This window comes from Squalius cephalus (assembly GCF_949319135.1).
Source record: "Squalius cephalus genome assembly, contig: scaffold_48, whole genome shotgun sequence".
Taxonomy (NCBI): domain Eukaryota; kingdom Metazoa; phylum Chordata; class Actinopteri; order Cypriniformes; family Leuciscidae; genus Squalius; species Squalius cephalus.
Genome location: NW_027645803.1, coordinates 196,744 through 219,257, shown reverse-complemented (window position 1 = coordinate 219,257; position 22,514 = coordinate 196,744). Strand labels below are relative to the sequence as shown.

Below are 22,514 nucleotides of genomic sequence, written 5' to 3'. Positions count from 1 at the left end.
CGTCCTTTGTGTGATACAGTTGTCCTAGACGCGACGCGGCGTGTTAATGTTTTGCGTATCTATGGCAACAACAGACTTTTATAACGTGAATCCAGGATCGCTGTCGTGAAACACTTAAATGTTTCCCTTACCTAAGAGAACCGTTTAAGAGATTATATGCAACACCCTTAAGTTATTCTCTTAGGTAAGGGGAAATCGCCCCTTAAGTATCACACTTAAAGGGATACTTCAGGATTTAGCATTAAGCTTTGTATTAGTAGAAAACCTGTAGTATTTTCGAATTACCATGCTTTCCACCCTCATATCCCCCTGAGACAAGAGATTTATGTATTTTTTGTCTGGAAAAAATCCTCCGATGACGCAAAAATCGTCATTTTGCATCATCGGAGGATTTTCTGGCCAGAGGCTAAAGACTACAGCCAGTAGATGGCGTTGTTCCGCATGTTTTCAGCCCGCCCATAGAGGGTTGGATCTCACTCACAGAATGTACACAGTGTCAGCCGTCTTTCTTGGAAGCTAAGCTAGCAGGCTCTTGTTCTGTGGAGAAAGCTGAATAGTAGGAGAAAGCTGAGTAAGTAGGGGTTTCCATCCTCCTTTTCTCGGACTTGTCCCGCGGGCAAGATCGTTCAAAATGTACGGGATTCAGCTTTTGCGTTCTGCGGTCGCCATTCATTGTTTAAGTTACATGCACACCTTTTGTTTCAATCTAACTGAATTCATTCCGATTGGTGAATCTGAATGTAGTGTTTACATGAACGCTAAACAAGTGATCGGTTGATGTGCGTTTTACCATTGCTAAGAAAATTCCCGCTCCTCCGTGAGAGATGCGAGACCCGGCGCGTCTCAGTAATGACGCCACCGGTCTCGCGCCGTTCTCCCGCGGCCGTCAGCCTCGTCCTGCTCGCCACAGTAAACATGATGAAAGAATGGCGACTGTAGAATGCAAAAGCCGAATCCCGGACATTTTCGGCGATCTCTAAATCCCTGGCAAACTCATCACGTAGGCTAGCCTTGTTTGTTTCCAACTGCGCTCCCTTACCGGTAGGCGTGGCCTCCTAAGGCAGCGAAGCAAGTGCATTCTGGGAGTTGTTGTCTTTCATCCACATAAGCCAAAAATACATTTTCTGGCTTTTCCCAGTCTAGAAAGCTCCAAATTGAAAAATTTCTTCACATTTCTTCTACTTAAATGACCTATTTTAAATACACATTCATCTTCCCAGAGGTGAAGTATCCCTTTAAGGGAAAAACTTAAGGTGTTTTATGCAACCGGGCATCTTTTAGCGCTCGTTAAGTAAGTACTTGTTGAAATTAAGTACCCACTCAGTATGGCAAGCCGTTTTAACTTTTATTCATTTACAGGATATGAATTGTTGATATCAAGAATTACATTTTTGATATCAACAATTACATTTTTTGATATCAAAAATGTAATTGTTGATATCAACAATTTAATTTTTGATATCAACAATTGAATTCTTGATATCTGTAATTATATTTTCACTAGTGAAATGTCACCACAGGCTGCCATTCAAAATCAATTGTTGATATCAAGAATTGATTTCTTACTAGTAGAAATATAATTTTTGATATCAATAATTACATTGTTACTAGTAAAAATGGTAATTACTGATATCAATAATTCAATTGTCACTAGTTGAAATCTCTATTATTGATATCAACAATTGAATTGCTACTAGTAAAAAATTTCATTTTTGATATCTGAAAATGTATTTCTGATATCAATATTATTTCAGATATCTAAAATGGCTTTCTTACTAGTAACAATCACATTCTTGATATCAGAAATTAACATTGTCACTAGTGAAAATGGAATTATTGATATCAAAAATGAACACTGTTACTAGTAGCAATTCAGTTGTTGATATCAAGAATAGACATTTCAACTAGTGACAACTGAATTCTTGATATCAAAAATAAAGGTTTTTACTAGTAAGAATTGTATTTCTGATATGTGTATTCAGAATTTTAACCAGTAAGAAATCAATTTTTGATATCTGTAATAGTTTTGTCGCCCTTTTAACATTTAAAACACATGTAGGATATGAATTGTTGATATCAATAATTTAATTCTTGATATCAACAATTAAATTCTTGATATCAGAAACTCTGATTGTTGATATCAGGAATTCAATTGTTGATATCAAAAATGACGTCATCACTCGCAGAAATACATTTTTGATATCACAAATGAAATTACAACTAGTAAGAAACATACTTCTTGATATCTGTAATTTAATTGTTACATGTTAAAATTAAATTTTCACTAGTAAAGATTGTCATTGCAGATATCAAGAATTCGTTTTTGGATATGTGCATAGTAATGAATTCCTTTTTGGATATGTGCATAGTAATGACGACTGCTTATAAATATTCTAATAAGAGCGTGACGTTTTTGCGTGATATTTTACGTGCTCAAGAACTGCGATGAACTGTGAACAAACTGGCAATGGCAGAGGAGGTTTTGAGGCAAATTGGAAGGCAATGTTATGCCATTGAAAGGACGTACCACTATGGCATTTGTGGTCAACGACATCTACGTGCCATTGAGGCATGTCTCAGAAATGTATCAAGAGTTGCCGGTCTGTTAAGAACAGAGACAGCGGAGGAACTTAAAGACTCGCTCATCGACTTAAGAAGGATTTTGCTGGTGCAAAATGTAGAGCAAGACCGGTCCTACTCTGCCGGACGTGTACATTTAGGTGAGTAAAATTGTTGTTCTCTCCAAGTTATTAAAATGTTAGACCTGTTAATTGAGAACATTTAAATGATTAAAACTAGGCTATATTTGGGTCGCTACGACGTCTTTCTTGAACACGTGGCGACTCTCCGTCTCTGGTTCAGAATTAGCTATTTACTGCAAAAATACCCAGACTGGCCTCTTTGATGCAATTAAAACCAATTTAGACCCACCGGCAACAATCGCAAATGTTCAAATTAATTTTAACTACGTCATAACTTTGGGGGATTTCAATGGTTCGTCGGCTTGGGGCGATCTTTGTTAATTCATTAATGTGTTTTTCAGTATTATTTATTTCTTTCTTTTTTAACCTGACCTCAGAGCAATTTTACATAGTTAGACAGGTTTTTTTGTTTGTTTTTTAAGGGTTGCAAAGGGGTAGAACATTTCTAGAAACTTTTCATGGACTGGATGGTTTGGGAAATATTCCTTGTTAGAAACTAAATGGGAATTAATTGGAAATTTGGGGTAATTTATACAAATGGTATCATACACAAACATTTATATAAACATTTTGTTTGGTCATAAGCAGACATGCATGCAAAGTAACAGTTTACAATTATTGCAAAAAAAAGAAAGAAAAAAAAAAGACATTTTTCACTGATTTATTTGTGAGTAGAACTTTAATTGATTACTTCTTAGAACAACAGAAAAGCATGAATGTTGCTTAAAAAAGGCCCATGTAAAATGAAACAGAAAATATAGCTGCGAGCAGCGATTACGGGCCCAAGCCGGTGGCACCGCCACCCCGATGCCTTTAGTTACCTAAAGGCACCGGGGTGGCGGTGCCGCCGGCTTTGGCCCTTCATCGCTGCTCGCAGCTATATTTATATATATATATATATATATATATATATATATATATATATCTTTAATGTATTTTTATCATGTTGAAAAAGTTTGGTGTGAATAAAATAAACCACTTAGGAGGAGTAACTAAAAACTCAGAGTCTGACATATCCAAAAAATCCACATTCAAACCAAAATATCTGACTTCCTGTTGCTCGGAGCTAATGACTGTAAATTAGAAAGTTGTCCAGCTCGATGAGACCAATATGCGTACTGATTTTTGTAACTGTGGGTAAAAGTAACCCCCCCACTTTTGTCAAAAGCATTTTGAAAGTGACACACTTCCTGCTGCCAGTTGGTGGCGCTATAACTTTGACTCACAATAGTTACATCCATCTGACCGGCCTCTTACCATGAACACACTGCTGAAGTTTCATCAAGATCAGTTAATGTATGCAGAAGTTATAACACTTCGTGTGTCTCTTTTCTCGCCATAAATTCGTTTCCTCGCCACGGCCAAACCGTTCGAGATATCAAAAATCCGTCCGGAATTTATCATCCTCAATGTCTTGACTTCATGCTGACCGAGTTTGGAGGCGATTGGATGAATTCTCTAGGATTAAATTCCACAGCATGCGTTTTTCAAACAACCCATAATAGCCAACTTCCTGTTGGGCGGAGCTAATAACTTAGAGTGCGGAAGTTGTTCGGCCCGATGAGATCTATATGTGTACCGAGTTTCATATTAATTCATGCAAGCGTGTTTGATATATGGACCAAGTTTTCAGACCGTGTCCAAGGGGGCGCTGTTGAGCCCCCCTGCCACACCCGGGTACCAGCTTCAGCCCGGCTCTGATGACCGTGGGTTCTGACCTGTGTGGAAAGTTTCAAGAGTTTTTGAGCACGTTAAGGGCCCCAAAAGCCCCTGAAACCTTGAAAAACAAAGATTAAATGGAATAGACAAATCCCCCCCCCCCCCCCACACACAGACACACACACAGAGAGAGAGAGAAAATTCTCCAGAAAATCCACATTCAAACCAAAATATCTGACATCCTGTGGGTCTGAGGTTATGACTGTAAATTAGAAAGGTGTCCTGCTTGATGAGAACAATACACCTACCAAGTTTTGTGATTCTAGGAAAAACTAAGCCCCCATTTTTGACTAAAGGTGGCGCTACTGAGCCATTCCACCACGCCCATTTCTGAAACTTTGCACATGTCTACTGTATAATAAATGTGATGTGTCTGTCGAGTTTCATGCATTTTCAAGCATGTGAAGAGTCTCAAAAGCATCCGAAAAGAATATTAAAGTTTGATGCGTTGCCACGGCAACAGTATCTAAGCTATCAATAATCCTTTCACAGGTCTACATCTGCCGTGTGTCTACATTATACATAAAGTTTTAAGCAAATCGGGTAAAAATAAGAAAGTGATTTTAAAGCATTTTGAAAGTGACACACTTCCTGTTGCCAGTTGGTGGCGCTATAACTTTGACTCACAAAGGTCACATCCATGTGATCGGCCTCTTACAACGAATACACTGCTGAAGTTTCAGCAAGATCAGATAATGTATGCAGAAGTTATAACACACTTCCTGTGTCCCATTATTCGCCATAAATTTGTTTCCTCGCCACGGCCAAACCGTTCGAGATATCAAAAATCTGTTCGCAAGAATTCATCCTCAATGTCTTGACTTCATTCACACCGAGTTTGGCGGCGATCGGATGAATTCCCTAGGAGGAGTATTTCACATTCCATTGTATGCGTTTTCCAAACAACGTATAATAACCGACTTCCTGTTGGGCTTTTGTAAAACTTAGAGCACGAAAGTTGTTCGGCCCGATGAGATCTATATGTGTACTGAGTTTCATATTATTACATGCAAGCGTGTTTGATATATGGACCAAGATTTCGGACTCCATTCCAGGGGGCGCTGTCGAGCCCCCCTGCCACGCCCGGGTACCAGCTTCAGTCCGGCCCTGATGGCCGCGGGTTCTGACCTGTGTGCAAAGTTTCAAGAGTTTTTGAGCATGTTAAGGGCCCCAAAAGTGGCAAAAAGGCAAACAAAAAAATAATGAAAAAAAAAAAAAAATAAATCCTTACGAAAACAATAGGGCCTCCGCCCTTTCAGGGCTTGGGCCCTAATTATCTGCAGGATGCACAGTGCATGCAGGAGGTTTGGCCTCAATAGCCCTGAAGTGAGTGAGGAATGTGCAGGGTAGAATTTTTTGCTGAATTGACATTAATCTGGTTGTTTTAAACAAGATTATTTTCACCTGTAAGGATTACATGCAATTTTGTAAATTAATCTGCTAATTCCCATGTATTAACATTAATTCCCATTCCCAACTTATTATTACAGGAACACAGACACTTCATATTTAATTGTATTTAATTATTTAAATTGTGATTTTTACATTTAATAGATTAGACTTAGATAGACTACTTAATAGATTGAAAACGTACTAGATTAAGTAAAATACACACAGCCGCATGGGCATTCATAGCGGTGCGGAGCAGAGCGACCAGTGGAGACACACTGTTATGAATGCTCATGTGGCCTCAGCAGTGTCTGTTAATTGTTGTTCAATTGTTCTTTGTTTCTTTTTGTCATAGGTGTACGTGGAAGACCTTCCATTAATGTTTCAAAGCAGCAAATTGAGTTTCTAATGAAACAGGGACACACCATTAAGCAGATGGCCAATATTCTGGGCTGCTCATCTTCATTTCTTTATAGGAAAACTAAACAGCTCGGAATTCCTATACGAAAACTGCAAAGACAAGTGACTGAGGAAGAGCTCATTCAGCATGTCAGAAGACTTCACAGTCTCTATCCCAACACAGGAAGTGAGGTGTGTTAGGCAAAGGAAAGTCTAATTCAGTATTCTGCATCCATACTGTCCGTCAAATTAAATAAATTTGCTTTTATTATTACTTCTTAGATCATGAGGGGGCTGCTACGTGGAGAAGGGCTGTTTGTCCAGCGGTGCAGGGTCCGAGAAGCCCTTACCATAATCGATCCCACCGCGACTGCACGCAGGTGGAGTAATGCCATTGCCAGAAGAGTCTACCATGTTCCTCATCCAAACAGTTTATGGCACATAGATGGAAATATGCGGTTGATTAGGTAATACACTATTCATCCCTCCCCCCAATACAAAGACACAGGTTCGGTGGACTGGAAACACTAAATTGCCCATAGGAGTGAGTGCATGTGAGAGTGTCCTTGGCCCTGTTTACACCTGGTATTAAGATGTGTTTTCGTCGATCGGATCACAAGTGGACGATGCTAAATACAGGCTTAAACATGGTCTAAAACTTTGAGCTTTTGAACACTTCCAGAGGTAGTTGAAAAAGCATTTGACCGAATGCTTTCATAGTGTAAACGCAAAAAATATGGTAGAATGTGTTCGAACAACCACAAAACATTGTCTACTCTCCTCCTACTGACCTAATACGTAACATTATGGGAAGAGCTCTAACCAGATGGGATTTAAACGTTGTTGGCTGAAGACCCAAGTTTGGTTTTGAAGACGAAAAACGTACCAAACACAATGTTCTCTCAGGGCAATTCCGCGCAAAACTGTTACATCCATAACACCAACACAATGCAATGGTATTTAGTTGGCGTTATGGATGTGACATTTTTGCGTGGAATTGCCCCTCACCATTCCTGATTTCTAATACACACTCCCTGTGTTCGGCTGGTCTTGTGGCTGTCAGAGTAGAAACGAAAGCTGCTGTTCTGTGTTTTTCAATCTTCGCCTTCATTCCGTCATTATGTACACTGAAAAAAATTATTCGTTGAATTTATTAATTTTTATCGTAAGTGGTTGCACACAATTGATTTTAGCTACATTTAAACAAATGCATTAAGTTGAACTTAATATATTTTAGTTCAACTTAATGCATTTGTTTAAATGTAGCTAAAATCAATTGTGTGCAACTACTTACCATAAACAAATTTAGTAAATTCAACTATCATTTTTTTCAGTGTACCTTGCATGAGCTTATTTCGTCCATTAGACTGAAAGATCTTAAAAAGCCCATACATTTATCCGCCCATAGACCCTCCTCTGAAAGAAATCAGGACAGAAGTGGTCGAAAGTGGACAAAAGAGACGGATTTAAACACCAGGTGTAAACTGGAATTTGTCTCCCTAATCCACTTGTGATCCGATCGACCAAAACACATCCTAATACCAGGTGTAAACAGGGCCCTAGTTTAGTGCACTTCCAGTGTTGGGTTACATCAGGAAGGACTTCTGGGCATAAATCCTGTGTCGAAAAAGCCTTATTCAGACTGTCAGGCCAAACCCAATTTTTGTGCATATCTAATTGGAATCATATTTAGCAAGTGTGAACAGCAGGGGAAAAATTCACTTGTAATTATTATTTTTTTTTTTTACAAATCCATTTTGAGGAAAAAAACCTTGCATCACAATATTGTGGTTGTCAAAACAATTGGTAAATAAGCAGAACTTCATTATGTTTGGTGACAACATGTTATGTTTACATGACAGATAGACTGCTGTTATGTGCTTGACACAAATTTCATGATTTTCATGATAAACTTGTGATTTGATTCCGATCTTAAAGGGATACTTCACTTTAAAATGAAAATTCTGTCATTATACTCACCCTCAAGTTGTTTCAAACCTGTATGAATTTATTTCTTCTGCTGAACAGAAAGGAAGATATTTTGAAGAATGTCAGTAACAAACAGTCAACTGGTCCCATTGACTTCCATAGTAATAAAAAAAAAATACTATGGAAGTCAATGGGACCAGTTAACTGTCTGGTTACTGACATTCTTCAAAATATCTTCCTTTCTGTTCAGCAGAAGAAAGAAATTCATACAGGTTTGAAACAATTTGAGGGTGAGTATAATGACAGAATTTTCATTTTAAAGTGAAGTATCCCTTTAAGATTGGAATCAAATCGCAAGTTTATCATGAAAATCATGAAATTTTGTTCAATATCGATTAATTTAGATAAATATCAGGTACAGTAGCTACATGCTAATTTTTCTCAAGGAAAAATAAATCTCTTAACTAATGCTGTATCAGCTGGTATCATTACTAAAGGTTAAAATTAACAACACAAATTAATATAATGCAGTTTTTATAATAGTTATTTTTCATGATAAGAGTACAAATATACTACAAATATTGTGTTATTATCATTATTTACAAAATCCACAAAAATATCAAGAAATAATTTGTCAATATCGCACTCCGCTAATCTATAACACAAGCACTTAATCATCTATCACTACGATCCAGGATCGGATCTGCCCCATCTTATTTTATGGTTTGGAGCTCTACTAGTGACATTTAAGATACTATGAATTTTTTTGCTTAATTAACCTTGTGTTGTTTCTATGCCTTTTTTTTATACAAGGTGGGGTTTTGTTGTACATGGAGCCATTGATGGGAAATCTCGCCTTATAACCTACCTGAGCTGCAACACAAATAACCGTGCCTCCACTGTGCTGACCGAGTTTGTGAAGGCCACATGTCTTTATGGCCTTCCTTCGCGAGTGCGATCTGACCATGGAGGGGAAAATTCATGAATCTTGTTCAAGGGGTGGAACGGAGGAGTCACATAACAGGAGAATCTGTTCATAATCAACGCATAGAGCGACTTTGGAGAGATGTTTTCCTGCATGTGCTCCAGTACTTCTACAACTTGTTCTACACTCTTGAGGATTCTGAGATCCTTGATCCAGATGATGATGTCCAAAAGATGTCCCTGCAAATTGTCTTCCTGCCAGAGATACAAAAGAGACTGGGTCTATTTAGGGAAGGATGGAATCACCACAAAATCAGAACTGAGAACAATAAAACACCTGTCCAAATATGGACTGCAGGAATGCTTGCCAACATGGAGACAAACTGCAGAGCCATCAGCAATGTTTTTGGTGAAGATCCTTGCAGCACACAAACTCTACAAGAGCTTTTGGCGCAACATGGCGTAGAAAACTTCCCTGTGACTGATGATGGCGAAGATCATTTTCCTGCTGTAGTTGTGGAGCAACCCAGAATCAATCTGAGCCATCAGCAGCAGCAAAACATTATGCAGGCAATTGAGACCATCTCAGATACTACTGCTAAGTATCAGACATGCTGCAGAGAAATTGCAAACACATTACAAGATGGCTGAGATACAATTTATGATACTCTGTTTTTTCTTGAAACGCACCATCAGAATGATAATGTTTATGTATTCTGGATACTTGACGATCTCAAAGGGACCCCCCCCCCCCCCCCCCTCTAAAAAAAAAACTATTAAATGCCTTCAGGTAAATACCACACTGTCTGTTTCATGCTCTGACAAAATGTTTTTAGCAGGATTACTAGACTCCAATGTGAAAAAAGGATTCAGACAAATGCAATCAAAATTGATTGAGGTTTTATTGTTCCATTTATGCAGTGAAACATGAATTAGCACATTTTGCTTCATTTACTTGATTTATCATCATCAGTTTTAATTCCACTAAATTGAAAAAGTACATAACAGCAAGTTGTGCTAATATATATATCAAACATTAAAGGTAAGAACAGTACAACAATAACAGTAAATGCAAGAACAGTAAAATGCATGTTTGAGTGTTAAGATAATTATTTCAAGTATTTCTTTTATCACCCTTACATGAACAAGGTACTACATGGTGCCAAAGGTTGGCGACTGCAGAATACCTTCGGTCATGTAGGTTCTAAAAGATTCGTAGGTACTGTGAATTGGAAGTCTGAGAACAATAAGGCATGTGTTGGCCTCTGGAAATATTCTGGTGTCTTGACCAAATGTAAGTAAAAATTCAATTTTTGGCTGATGGGGGAATCCAAGAGGAGGCACAGATGAGGCTCCAGAAGCAAACTGCAGCACCATTTCCAGTGTCAACGGATTGCAGTCACCTTCTGTAACCACACAGATTCAGACAGACACACAAAGAAGCAGAATAAGGTTTAAATTGAATATCATATTCAGTATGTTGGCTTTCTCAAGCCAACTAATTTTTTTATTGGAAAGAAATTTAACTTCACAAAAATGTGTCACTCAAAATCACATTAAATGCAAATACATTTTTTACAACAAAGTGGTTGTAATGTTTAAATGATAAAGCACTAAAACCCCTACCTTCTACATCTATTAACCAGTCTCTCCAGAAACAGATCGTCTTATTTTCCAGTTGCCTTTTGTTGCTGCCAAGGGGTGAGAAGTCCACTTCGAAAAGAGTTGTCAGATCTTTTGCCTCCAGTGGTCTGATCGCATTGACAAACAGGTCCTCAAAGATTTCAGCATGATTTTTTAGCTCGTCCATCAGACCAAAAGTTTTGAAACCCTCTTCAAATCTGTCACAGGACATTTAGAGATTTTAATCAAGTCATAATGAGATTTTAGCCACAACCAAACTTTCCATTTACTACATTTTTCCTTTGTACAGCATTTATATGGTTCTCATGATGGATACTTACTGTCTGAGAGCCAAATTTATCCGCCCATTCACAAAGTATTCTGCTGCAGATTGGATCAGGGAATCCCTCTCTTCAAGTGATGAGATGTACCTAAGTGCCCCCATCATGTTCAGACTGTCCCCAGCATCTGATATAGCAGAATTTGCTTTTTGAACAGAGTCTGCTTCTTTAATCTGCAAGTAAACCATTAGAAAGTTATGCCATGAAATCACAAAGCATCCATTGCAAATGACAAAATAAAAAATCCCTGCATAGATGAGAGTGTTTAATGTACAAGTCTAAAGTTTATAATCACCTTTGAGAGTTTTTCTCTGAAGCAGCTGTCTGCTATTTCCTCAAGGGAGACCGGAAGTGTACATGTACCACAGAGTTGCATAAAGAGACGATCAGAAAAAAAACGAGGGCCAACTCCACCATGAACTATGCACACTGCAATCATTTTTGCAATGGTCATGTACAAGCCATTCTCAAGTGCTGAAAAACATATATATATACATATATTTAGTGATATATTTAGTATATACATATATTTCAATTTCATAAGAAAAAAAAGAAAAGCAAATTAGATAATCCTCACCATGAGTATCAAGAGCCAGTAGTCTGTTGTCTTCCGGCCCTTCAAATATTTTTGATATCTGGATTTCCCTCATCAACAAGCGTAGGTATTCCCTGGTTGGTCCACCATCATCTATAGCTCCTTCTCCAACCCCATCAGAGTCCACAAAAATCACATCCAGTCTTGCTTCTGGATTGAAGCGCCTTCGTTTGAAAGCGTGCAGGCTACCTTGTAATATGTTGTCTCGACTTACATTGATTTGATTGCTTGTGGGACAACATGAGAGATCAACTCTGCTATGAAGCTTCTTCAAAATCATCTGTAGATCAACTCTAAAACACAAAGGGGTAAAATAAGTTTGCTTTCATGTGTCTGAAAAAGTTTAGTTCTTTAAATTCCTTTAAAGTATAACATAACATACTGATCTGAAATAATTTCACAGTTGTCAGTTGTTACAGAGGATGGTTGAGTGGGAAGAGAGCGTTCAGGTGACCACTGATGATATGTGTGTGAAGGTGAAGGAGCAGGTGACCAGTGTGCAGGTGAAGGAGCAGGTGAAGGAGCAGGTGACCAGTGTGCAGGTGAAGGAGCAGGTGAAGGAGCAGGTGACCAGTTTGGGGGTGTTGGGGAATGACAATCATTCAGTGGCAAAGAAGTAATCGGTTCATGTGATGATGATGCAAGCGACTGGTTGGAAAAGGACGAGGTAAAATGAACTTCACCAGAATTCACTTGAACGCTTACTTCGTTCTGTTTATCTTGACTTTCCTGTACATACAGACCAATATTTTAAATAAAAAAATATATTTAAAAAAAAAGAAGAGAAAAAACTATATACACCTAAAATAGTTTTAGAGACTATAAATAGAAGGGTTACTCACGTGTGCATCCATTGGTGAACCCCAAACAACATAAAGAGTTGAATGACCCTGGATGTTGTAATCATTAAGTGTTCCTGAAAGGTTATTTTCAAGAGGTGTAGATGAGATCGCATCTTGAACATAGAACACTTCACTGGACAGGTCATCCTGACCAACAAAGTCAAATAAGATCTAAAAAGAAGTACATGAAACATAGGTAGATTACACTTAGTGACATTATTATACAATTATCCTTCTTCATCAAGGCTAATTACTATATTATTTCCCAAACACATTTTAAATCATGACTGTTTTCTATGCTTATTGTTTATCCTTTTATTAAAAATCAGCAGTCATTTACTTGAATTGTGTCTGACAAGATGAATTTTCGAATTTTTTCCACTCCATTAGGAAACTTGAATTTGATGGGCACAGCATCAATGGGTTCCTCGTAATTCGCAATCCTCTTCCGTCTGTCTTCAATTGCCTATTATGCAACCAAGGTTACATGAATGCAGTACTTTTTTTTTTACTTCAAACAAACAAATCATGAGTTATATTTTTTAAAATAACATTTACCTGTAGTCGACTCTTCTCCTGTGCCTCTAAACATTGGCGTCTCATTTCCTATTTATAATATAAAGAATTTGTGGATTCTATTTAAATAGAAATGTATATTACACCTATTCATATACCTTAGAACTAGTATGTTCATAGAAAAACATTACAGAGCAGTTTAATGTCCATACTCTCAAATAAATAGTTTCTTTTGTATTACAACCATCTTATACCATCCAGACCTTAATGTCAATTCAGAAAATGTACTAAAGGTTAAATGGGTTCATGTAACAATACATCAAAATTTCCTTAATAAAAATGTCTTTCACACCGGACTCAACTGGTCAAAAACACGATTTTCCCAAGATTAGTAAAGAGGACCTCAACATTCAAAAGTTTATATATATATATATATATATATATATATATATATATATATATATATATATATACATACAGGTAATGCAGTTTATATATAGCTTAATGTTCTTAATCAAAGACATTTACACATATTAGCTGAAGTATTACAAGACTAACAGTATGCTACTATCATGTTTTTTTGATGTAAACTTGCAAATTTAGAGAGTAAAATGTTAGGTGGTTGCTGGGTTGCAGTGAAAAAAATAATACAGTTACTTACTTTTTCTCTATCTGCCATTAAAGATTGTTCAAATTCTTTGTCTTGTTCTTGCCGCAAAGATCGCCACTGCTGCAAGACCTATAAACACATAAAAAAATATCTGATTTAAATATTATGAGAAACAAATGATCAACACAGACTCTGGTACATATTGGTTTAAAACGTTATAGGTCTATTCTTAGTTACCACTGTGCTGTCTGCAGTGCAAGGGCGTAGGTTTGGCCTCAGCTTTGGTGGGGACATCCCCCCTCCCCCTCCCCCTGGAATTATTTTGTTGTAAGATACCAGTGCTTTAATGGCGATTTCAGACTGTTGGCAATACAGAATATCACAATACAGAAGTGAATCTACTTCATCTCATTATATTGTATCCTGACCCCAATACACCATCCTGTATACTGTCCCTAAAGAGCTAGTATAACTGTATAATCTCAAAAATGCACTCTCAAAAAATAAAAATAAAAACCTGAGACTGTGTAATGCTGAACAACCAAATGTTTTATTAACATAAATTATTAAATAATGAACAAATGAATAAAATACACACGTATCATACACTCTAAAAAATGAAACATGGCTGTTGTTGAACCAAAGAAATGTAACTATGCTCAAATTAAATAATGTTCTTGTGTTTGTGCATTAAAACTAAAACAGTTGTGTTGACAGAATTAGAAAAAGTCATTTCTCAAATTTACACAACTCACTTAAGTTAAATTAACGAAATGCAGTTGTGTTACCGCTGCAGTACCGCACTTTGGTCAACAGGTGGAGCTATATTTGCGCATGCGCAAATATTTCAAAGAACGTTAATGCGTAGCTCATCTCTTAGCACTCGTTCTCCATTTTGTGGGAATCAAATCATGCTCAAACGGAGGCTGCAATCAACATTTTGTATTTATCTGGACCAAAAGGTGAGTTATTTTACTTCCTATCCTTTAATATTGAGGCTGTCAGTAAATTAGAATAGTCAATCGCTGTTTTTGTTGGTATTTATTGAAGTTGCTTTAGCACTTGTCCTCAAGTGGTGTTGTTAGCTGCTAGCGTTTTTTAGCTCTTATGTGATCTTTTAAACTTGCTGAACTTTGATAATATTTGAATTCACCCATACAAAAAATGGCAAATGACCTTATTTTTTTATAAAATTGCTAGTTAAGAAGAGTTTCTCCATGTTGTGCCCCAATACAGCAGTTGTATCTAGTTTTAGTATAAATTTTAATAACTTCCTTAATGTTGAGCATTTTTATTTAATGTCAAATAATAACTCTGAAACTTTTGAAACACAGAATGCATAGGCATATGGCAATAAACACGTTTGACACTGACTCGAGTAAGATGGCATCTACTGTAGCATCTGGTAAGCTTATTAGGTCATCCAAAATAATTTTACTACAGTTTTTTTTTTTTTTTTTTTTTGTATTATTATTATTATTTGACTCACATCTTCATTTTTGTTTCCTCAGAATTTTGGAGTCCTGCATGTGACGTGCATAGATTGTGGCTCTTTTCAAACATCCAGATCTAAGCTTTTAAAACACTTCAGGTTGGTACATGGACAAAGACAAAGTTTTAAAACATGGAATTCGCTGTGGTCCCACATATGCTCAATACTTATGCAGGTTATCAAGGTGCTGATGGACAGAACATTTACGCACAGGAGACATGAGATGATCGAAGATCTGCGTTTCGTCACTGAATTTAATAACAGATAGCCAGCACTCTTTAGAGGTAAGTCTTTATAATGTAATGTCATCTGTGATGAATTACTTGGATGGTTATTGTATGCAATTCCAAATTATAAATTGAAGTATTTTAGATGTAATTCAGATAAATGCTGTTAAAGAAATACTGTTAGTCTTGGTATATGATAATATTGTAAAGACTCAAATTTATCAGCAACCAACCTGATTTGTCCTTTTTGTTCATTTCTGAACCCAGCTCCTCAAAAATTTCAAAAAGACAGAAGGAACAGCGGTAAAGAAGATCATAAGCATCCTATCAGTTATGGATCTGGTATGTTCTGTTATATTCTTCATCATTTTTTATCTGACAATAATTCACTATAGATTAAAATAGTATACCCAAAGATGAACATCATTTACTCTGCTTCATGTCACCGAATCCCTTTTATTTTTCGCTTTTCTAACTAAAAAGGTAAATTATGTGGTTGTACTGCTCATTTCTGTCCATGCAATTAAAGTCAACGGTGAGTTCCTGTTCTGAAGCTTCTAAAGTCACATGCAATTGCTTGATGCTATTGAAGCTTCGTAAGAAGAATTCACCATTGACTGTCATTGTAATGACAGAAATAAACAGGAAAAAAGACTTTGGGAGTTTGAATGACATAAATGTCAGTAAAAAAAAAAAAATACAGAACTTTTGGGTATCCCTTGAATTTTTGTATATAAGCTCTGGAATGTTAATATGTACATGATTAATTCTGTTTTAATTTCAGAGCTTGTTCGTCTCTTTACCCTATTTCTCAGCAGCATCAGATTTGTGATTTATGCACCGACAATTGGAACAGCTCTGACATCCAAGATTATTTAATGGCTTTTCTGTAGCAAAGCTTTTGGTTTAGAACCACTTATTACTTTTATTGTACTGGTTCTCTGAATTTTGAGGCCCTCACAGATGCAGTTGCAGATAATATTTTTTTTTGGCTCTTGTAGAAATAACTTTGGCATAATTTGTGTTAATTCTTCTGAACACTGCTTATTTGTCTCATTGTTCAGAATGACACCACTGGGAAAAGGTGAATTCATCTTGAATGCACTTGCTGTTTACCTGGCCCTCTCAAACCTTGTGAAGGAGTGCATGGTAAATGATTTACATTTATAAAAAATATTGGATGTTTCTCTAAAATCAACTATCCCTTTCACCCCTGATCTGTTGTTAATTGTTACTTTATGTATTTTTTTAGGATGTTGAACATGAAGTCCTAACCTCAGTACGCAAGACCACCTTAGGAATCTATGTGGTCAAACATGAAGGAGCAGAGGCTACAGATCCTTACAAATATGTTGGCATCATGATTTAAGGCATCTAAATACATGACAACCTGAACAATGTGCAGAAGTGTGTTCTTCGATGCCAGGTCTTATTTACGCCTGAAAAATAAACTCTTGAAATCTGAGGTTAGGAACATTTCTGGTCTTTCTATAATGTTGCACTGTTGACTGTTACAGTACTTTTGTTTCAATATCAACCATGTTACATTCCTTTGCATAATAGTCTTGTTTTAAACAACTGATAAATTGTTTGCTGCTTTTTTTGCAGAACACCTTTATAAGTAATGATTGATAAATCCTTTCACCTAAAGGCAATATGCTTTTTTAAAATTATTTATTTAATTATTTTCTTGAAAAGTGAAGGCAGTCTTTACAGAGTAAATATTGTGTACATGTTCACGTTGGAAATGTTTGTAAAAATGTAAACAAAATTGTAAAAAAAGAAAAAGTGAATGTATTCATTGAATAAACTCATAATGAAACTGGATTATTTGTGTTGGTTGAATGTAAAAATATTAATTTTAGGATAATTGAACTTAATTAACTTAATTGTTTTGGACAAAATTAAGACTGTTAACCTTATTCAACTAAACGGCATTGGATTAACCTTATGTAATTAACTTTTAGTTTATTGAAATAAATAATGTTACATAAATCCAACATAACCCAGTTATGTGGGACCGGTTGACATAAAATAGTTAATTAAAGCCAACATATCATTTCTTAGAGTGTAGTATGCATTCAACACAACAAATCCATTATTATTATCTATTATTATTATTATTATTATTATCCATGATTACAGTATTCCATTAATACTAAAATTGTATTTACTATTCTATATCAAATTCTATTGATATATTCTATTCTTAAATATTAAATTCTTAGGCTACACTCACTCACAAATACATTACATACATTACATAAATAGAATGTAGAAACGAAAAATGTCTCAGATCCACTGTTTATGTTGACTGCAAGATTCTATGTTAAGGTCAGCTAATTAACATTCGGTGACTTGCTAATGTAGCATTCTATCATGATAGCGCGACTTCTATGAGTCTATCAGTGCTGTGCTGCACAGCCTGATCAATACTCTTAACCTTAGTTGAAAGATTGCTGCTGCTAGGTTTAACTGTAACAACATCCTGGGTAACACATACTATCACCAATACTATTTTCCACAGAAGAATCTGCATTTGAAAGCCTGGTCAGTCACTACTACTGGTAGTTTATTTGTGTGACTAGTTATTTTGCCTACTTACACTCTGCTTTATGAAAAAGCTTCGTATGTCCCCTTTTTTCTTCTTGGGTGGCATAGCTGATCTATCTACAAAGTACAAAAAGTGGCAAAAAACGGAATATTAAAATGTTTTACTCTGGCCTTTGTATGTGGCAGAGAGACAGCCCTGGTAACTTACCGTCGGCGTCGTTGACGCGCGCGCGCGCGCGCACACACACACACACACACACACACACACACACACACACACACACACCACCCTCTCGCTGCCAGTGCAAGCACAAAAGTAGTCCCGGCCCGCGCGTGTAGCCTGTCAGATACACCGCCGCCAATCAAATTACGGCGTTTCTTGTACTGTCGTTGTTTTGGCCGTTGGAATCGATCCAAATAGCAGCGCACAGATCCAAATAGCAGTTCAAAGGAGCTTGCTAAATATTGGTGGGGACAAATTTGTCATCTCAAAATATTGATTGGGACTAGTACCTAGCGTCCCCCCCTAAACCTACGCCCATGCTGCAGTGTCATCTGTGTTGCCACTAAAGTCAGTAAGGTCAATCACCACAGATGGAGTTGGCTCCTCAGAGTCAATCACCACACTTTCAGAGTTGGCTCCTGCTTCAGGTGCACTTTGTGACCGGCACAAAGGAGGTGGTGATTCCTGTGTGGGTAACTGTTGTCATTTACACCACAACACACTTTTACATAAAGCATTATCAAAGAAAATTATTACAAACCTGGTATAATTCTGCTAATGGCAGAATGTACAGCCTACTCCGGCCAAGAGCTTGCTTTAATTCTTTGACAGAAGTAACCAGAAGCTTCTGTAATTTTTTTCCTCTGTCAGCCTTGGCTAATTCATATCCAATCAAATTCAGGCTGACATCTGGGAAACTTTGACAGATACATTGTTTGAAATCTGCCAAACTCCAATTAATTTGGATTTGGGAGACTTTTTCTTTACCTGTGTCATCCACAGGGCTACCTAAAGATGTTTTGAATGAAAAAGATATAAAATTACTGAATTGTTATAAATAATAATAATAATTAAAAAAATCTCATAATTCACTGTGCCATTACCAAATCCAGTTTGTGTAATTTTTCTTCGTTCTGTCACTGTAGGTAGCTTTGTAAAGGTTGGGCCAGGAAGCAAAAACAGGCAAACATTCCAACAAAGGTTTTCTCGTCTTCCGGCTGTACCTTTAAAACAGAACATTAAAGACTGGATAAATTAAATAAGAGAACCCTCTGATCAATGTGTACATTTTACCAGTTTGATATCTTATTCGAAAAGGAATAACGAGAAATTGAAAGACAGTTCATTTTTTTAATTATTATTATTTCTTTAGTTTAACACTGGTCAATGAGATTTCGTCTTGACTTCGAATGTCTACACATTTATAATCTGAGATCAGGTATAAAAAAAAATCATATAAAATTGACACTGGCTCATGGTTTCAGAGATCGTTTATACTTAAAGGTGGTATCAGCGATTTCAGGCCCAAACATAAATGATCACATTCATCTAATCTTTCCTAACGATCCGCTAGCTGCCCGCCCCATAAGCAAGTCAAAAAAACGCGTCTCTGTAGGCAGCCTAGGCTCTGAGATCTGCACACAAAAACAATTGGTTTCACCAACCACTCAAAACCAAAACAAATAGTGTTCCAACCAATCACCGACAGGGGGAGGGTGTTCTGAGGTTTTCGCGTGCACGAGCACAAAACCTCACAACACCCACCCCCTGTCGGTGATTGGTCGGAACACTATTTATGTTTGGGCCTGAAATCACTGATACAACCTTTAAATCACGTGACTTTGGTAGTTTGATACAGGCTCTGAATCACTTGTTCGAAAAAAAATTTCATAAAGGTTTCGAAGCTTCACGAAGCATGTTCGAAGCTTCGAAAGCCCTAATCATCTCCAATGAAGACTCATCAGGGCACTTGTACTTTTACTGTAGCCTGCAGAGGCTGCGTCCTACGTAGCAACAGCTTTCGAAATGAGACGTGTTCCCGTACAACTTTGCAATGCTTTGGAAACGCACCCCTGGTCAAGCCTATCACTGGGAATTCACAACGTGCCGATTTTTTAAAATCATTTTCAAACAATTGTGGGACTATTTTTTATTTGCACATCAATTACCAAATTCTTGACATAATAGGCTATATTTAATATTATAGTATTTAGGTCTATTTCAAGTGTCTCCAGCAACAACAAAAAAACAACAACATCAAATTGTAATGAGATTGAAAGGAAAAAAACCCTAGGCTATGCATCAAAATGAGTATGAATGGTAAAGGGATGCAAACATGTATGGTCAAAAAAGAGAGGTTATCGAAGCCCTCGCCCCGCGGCAAATATCCAGATACTTACATAATTGTGATGAATTTAATCCTTTGTAAGTTATCATTTTGCAGTGTAAGATTACAGTTAACACCTTTAAATATTACATAATTGTATTATGCATTTTTATTAAACTTGTGCGTGTGAGTGAGTGTATGCAGCAGCAAAAAGTAATTATTGAAAAAATCTGCACAGTAATTTTATAAAATCTAAATAAATATGTTAATAAAAACAAATTACTATTAGTACTCTTATAAAATTCAATCAGGCAATCATACATTTCACAATTTTATATTTATATGTTAAGAATTCAGAAGTGTATATATTAATATAGCCTACACTACACTACACAGAAATAATATACAATTAAATTATGCTTATTTTAAACGTATTGTGCTGGCAAGGTATAAAAAAAATATAGGCTTTAAATAATCTTTCAGTGCGCAAAACAATGATATGAAACGCTTCAAAACAGAGCGCACGAAGCGCGTATGCACATCGCGGGTGCAGAATGATGTGCTCAAAGCAACATGGAGTCACGTGTGCAGCGCTGCGCTGCAGTGCGCATTTAAAAGTTCACGGCACAAAGCGAAGAAATGTCGAGCACACAAATCCCTATGACAAATCCTAGAGTATATCTGTCCAACAGTTTATTGATAATTTGTTTCTTCACAGTTTTAAATTCCAGTTATTGTGCGTTTGATGCCGATTCATAGCCCTTGTGATGTGTGTGATCTACGTTAACAGGCACACGGTAGCGAGTCGTTTAAAAACAGCAACAAACTACAACAAAATAGTCATTTTATGCAAATCCACAGTCTTTTATCTACAGATCAAGTATTATAATGTGAATATATCATATTGTAGAGAGTTTTACCGTGCATGTATGCTGCTGTAACCGGACGAGGCGCGTGCGCTGTCTGAATAACGTTACTGAATGGAGAATGATTGATAGACACAGAGGAGGGAAAACTAGTTTCCGTAAACTTAAATTTAATGATGTAAATAGACTTCTCTTCTGTCCCTCACTTGTGTTTGCATCCCTGATGGTAGTAACTGAAAAAAGAAAGCTTTTCGAAACTCAGAAACATGTTTCGCAAAAGATATAACGTAGGCCTAGACTTACCTGAATGTCGATTTCGAGACCGTCGAAAAAGCCTCCTTGTAGCAGCAAGCAAATTCTCGTTCGATGAACTCTGCATAAGTTCCATTCTTGCTCTATTTGCGACATTAAAAATTCTATCAAAGGCAGAAACTGCCGCATCTAGCGTTACCTGGTCTGATGAAGCAGCTTCTTCCTCCATCTTCCTCCAATGACTGCTTTGCAGGCGTGAAAAGTGAGAGCATGGGGAAACCACTGACGGTTATTGTTGATATCAAGAATTGAATTGTTGATATCAAGAATTACATTTTTGATATCAAGAATTGAATTGTTGATATCAAGAATTACATTGTTGATATCAAAAATTTAATTCTTGATATCAACAATGTAATTCTTGATATCAACAATTCAATTCTTGATATCAAAAATGTAATTCTTGATATCAACAATGTAATTCTTGATATCTGCAATTATATTTTCACTAGTGAAATGTCACCATAGGCTGCCATTCAAAATCAATTGTTGATATCAAGAATTGATTTCTTACTAGTAGAAATATAATTTTTGATATGAATAATTACATTGTTACTAGTAAAAATGCGAATTACTGATATCAATAATTCAATTGTCACTAGTGATATTATATTGATATCAGAAATACATTTTCAGATATCAAAAATGAATTTTTTTACTAGTAACAATGTAATTATTCATATCAAAAATTATATTTCTACTAGAAAGAAATGAATTCTTGATATCAACAACTGATTTTGAATGGCAGCCTATGGTGACATTTCACTAGTGAAAATACAATTACAGATATCAACTATTGAATTGTTGATTTCAAGAATTCATATCTGGAAATGAATAAAAGTTAAAACGGCTTGCCTTGTGGCATGACATCTCGTCACACCCCTACTCATTAATATTCATAATTTCATTACCATAGCTATTCTTACCCGTAAAAATGACATTTCTAGATATCTGTAATACTATTTTTACTAGTTAAAATAGTATTTAAGATATCTGTAATTCTATTTTTACTAGTTGCAAGGGCAATTTCAGATATCAACTTGCTTTGTTGATATCAATAATTACATTGTTACTAGTAAAAATGTGAATTACTGATATCAATAATTCAATTGTCACTAGTTGAAATATATATTCTTGATATCAAC

At 36.4% G+C, this 22,514-nt stretch overlaps 2 protein-coding genes and 1 long non-coding RNA gene across 3 annotated transcripts; 2 read left to right on the top strand and 1 right to left on the bottom strand.

The window, feature by feature from the left end:
• Nucleotides 1–2,325: 2,325 nt before the first annotated feature.
• On the top strand, nt 2,326–9,806 carry LOC307154230 (uncharacterized protein). Its single transcript, XM_079898993.1, has 4 exons — nt 2,326–2,720; nt 6,166–6,401; nt 6,492–6,676; nt 8,952–9,806. Exons 1-4 carry the CDS (start codon nt 2,468–2,470, stop codon nt 9,121–9,123), a joined length of 846 nt encoding a protein of 281 aa, XP_079755119.1. The 5' UTR covers nt 2,326–2,467; the 3' UTR covers nt 9,124–9,806.
• Nucleotides 9,807–10,164: 358 nt separating this feature from the next.
• LOC307154225 (G2/M phase-specific E3 ubiquitin-protein ligase-like) lies at nt 10,165–13,883 on the bottom strand (the record flags this gene model as incomplete). Its single annotated transcript, XM_079898989.1, has 11 exons — nt 10,165–10,468; nt 10,689–10,903; nt 11,027–11,199; nt 11,322–11,500; nt 11,604–11,914; nt 12,004–12,269; nt 12,464–12,634; nt 12,804–12,929; nt 13,022–13,069; nt 13,641–13,718; nt 13,827–13,883. The coding sequence occupies 11 exons, from the start codon at nt 13,881–13,883 to the stop codon at nt 10,215–10,217; spliced, it is 1,878 nt and encodes a 625-aa protein (XP_079755115.1). The 3' UTR covers nt 10,165–10,214.
• Nucleotides 13,884–14,443: 560 nt separating this feature from the next.
• Nucleotides 14,444–17,134, top strand: LOC307154226. The gene is made up of 6 exons (XR_013820308.1): nt 14,444–14,551; nt 15,101–15,180; nt 15,257–15,365; nt 15,576–15,650; nt 16,373–16,457; nt 16,561–17,134. It is a non-coding gene; the product is annotated as an uncharacterized lncRNA (long non-coding RNA).
• The last annotated feature ends 5,380 nt before the right edge of the window (nt 17,135–22,514 follow it).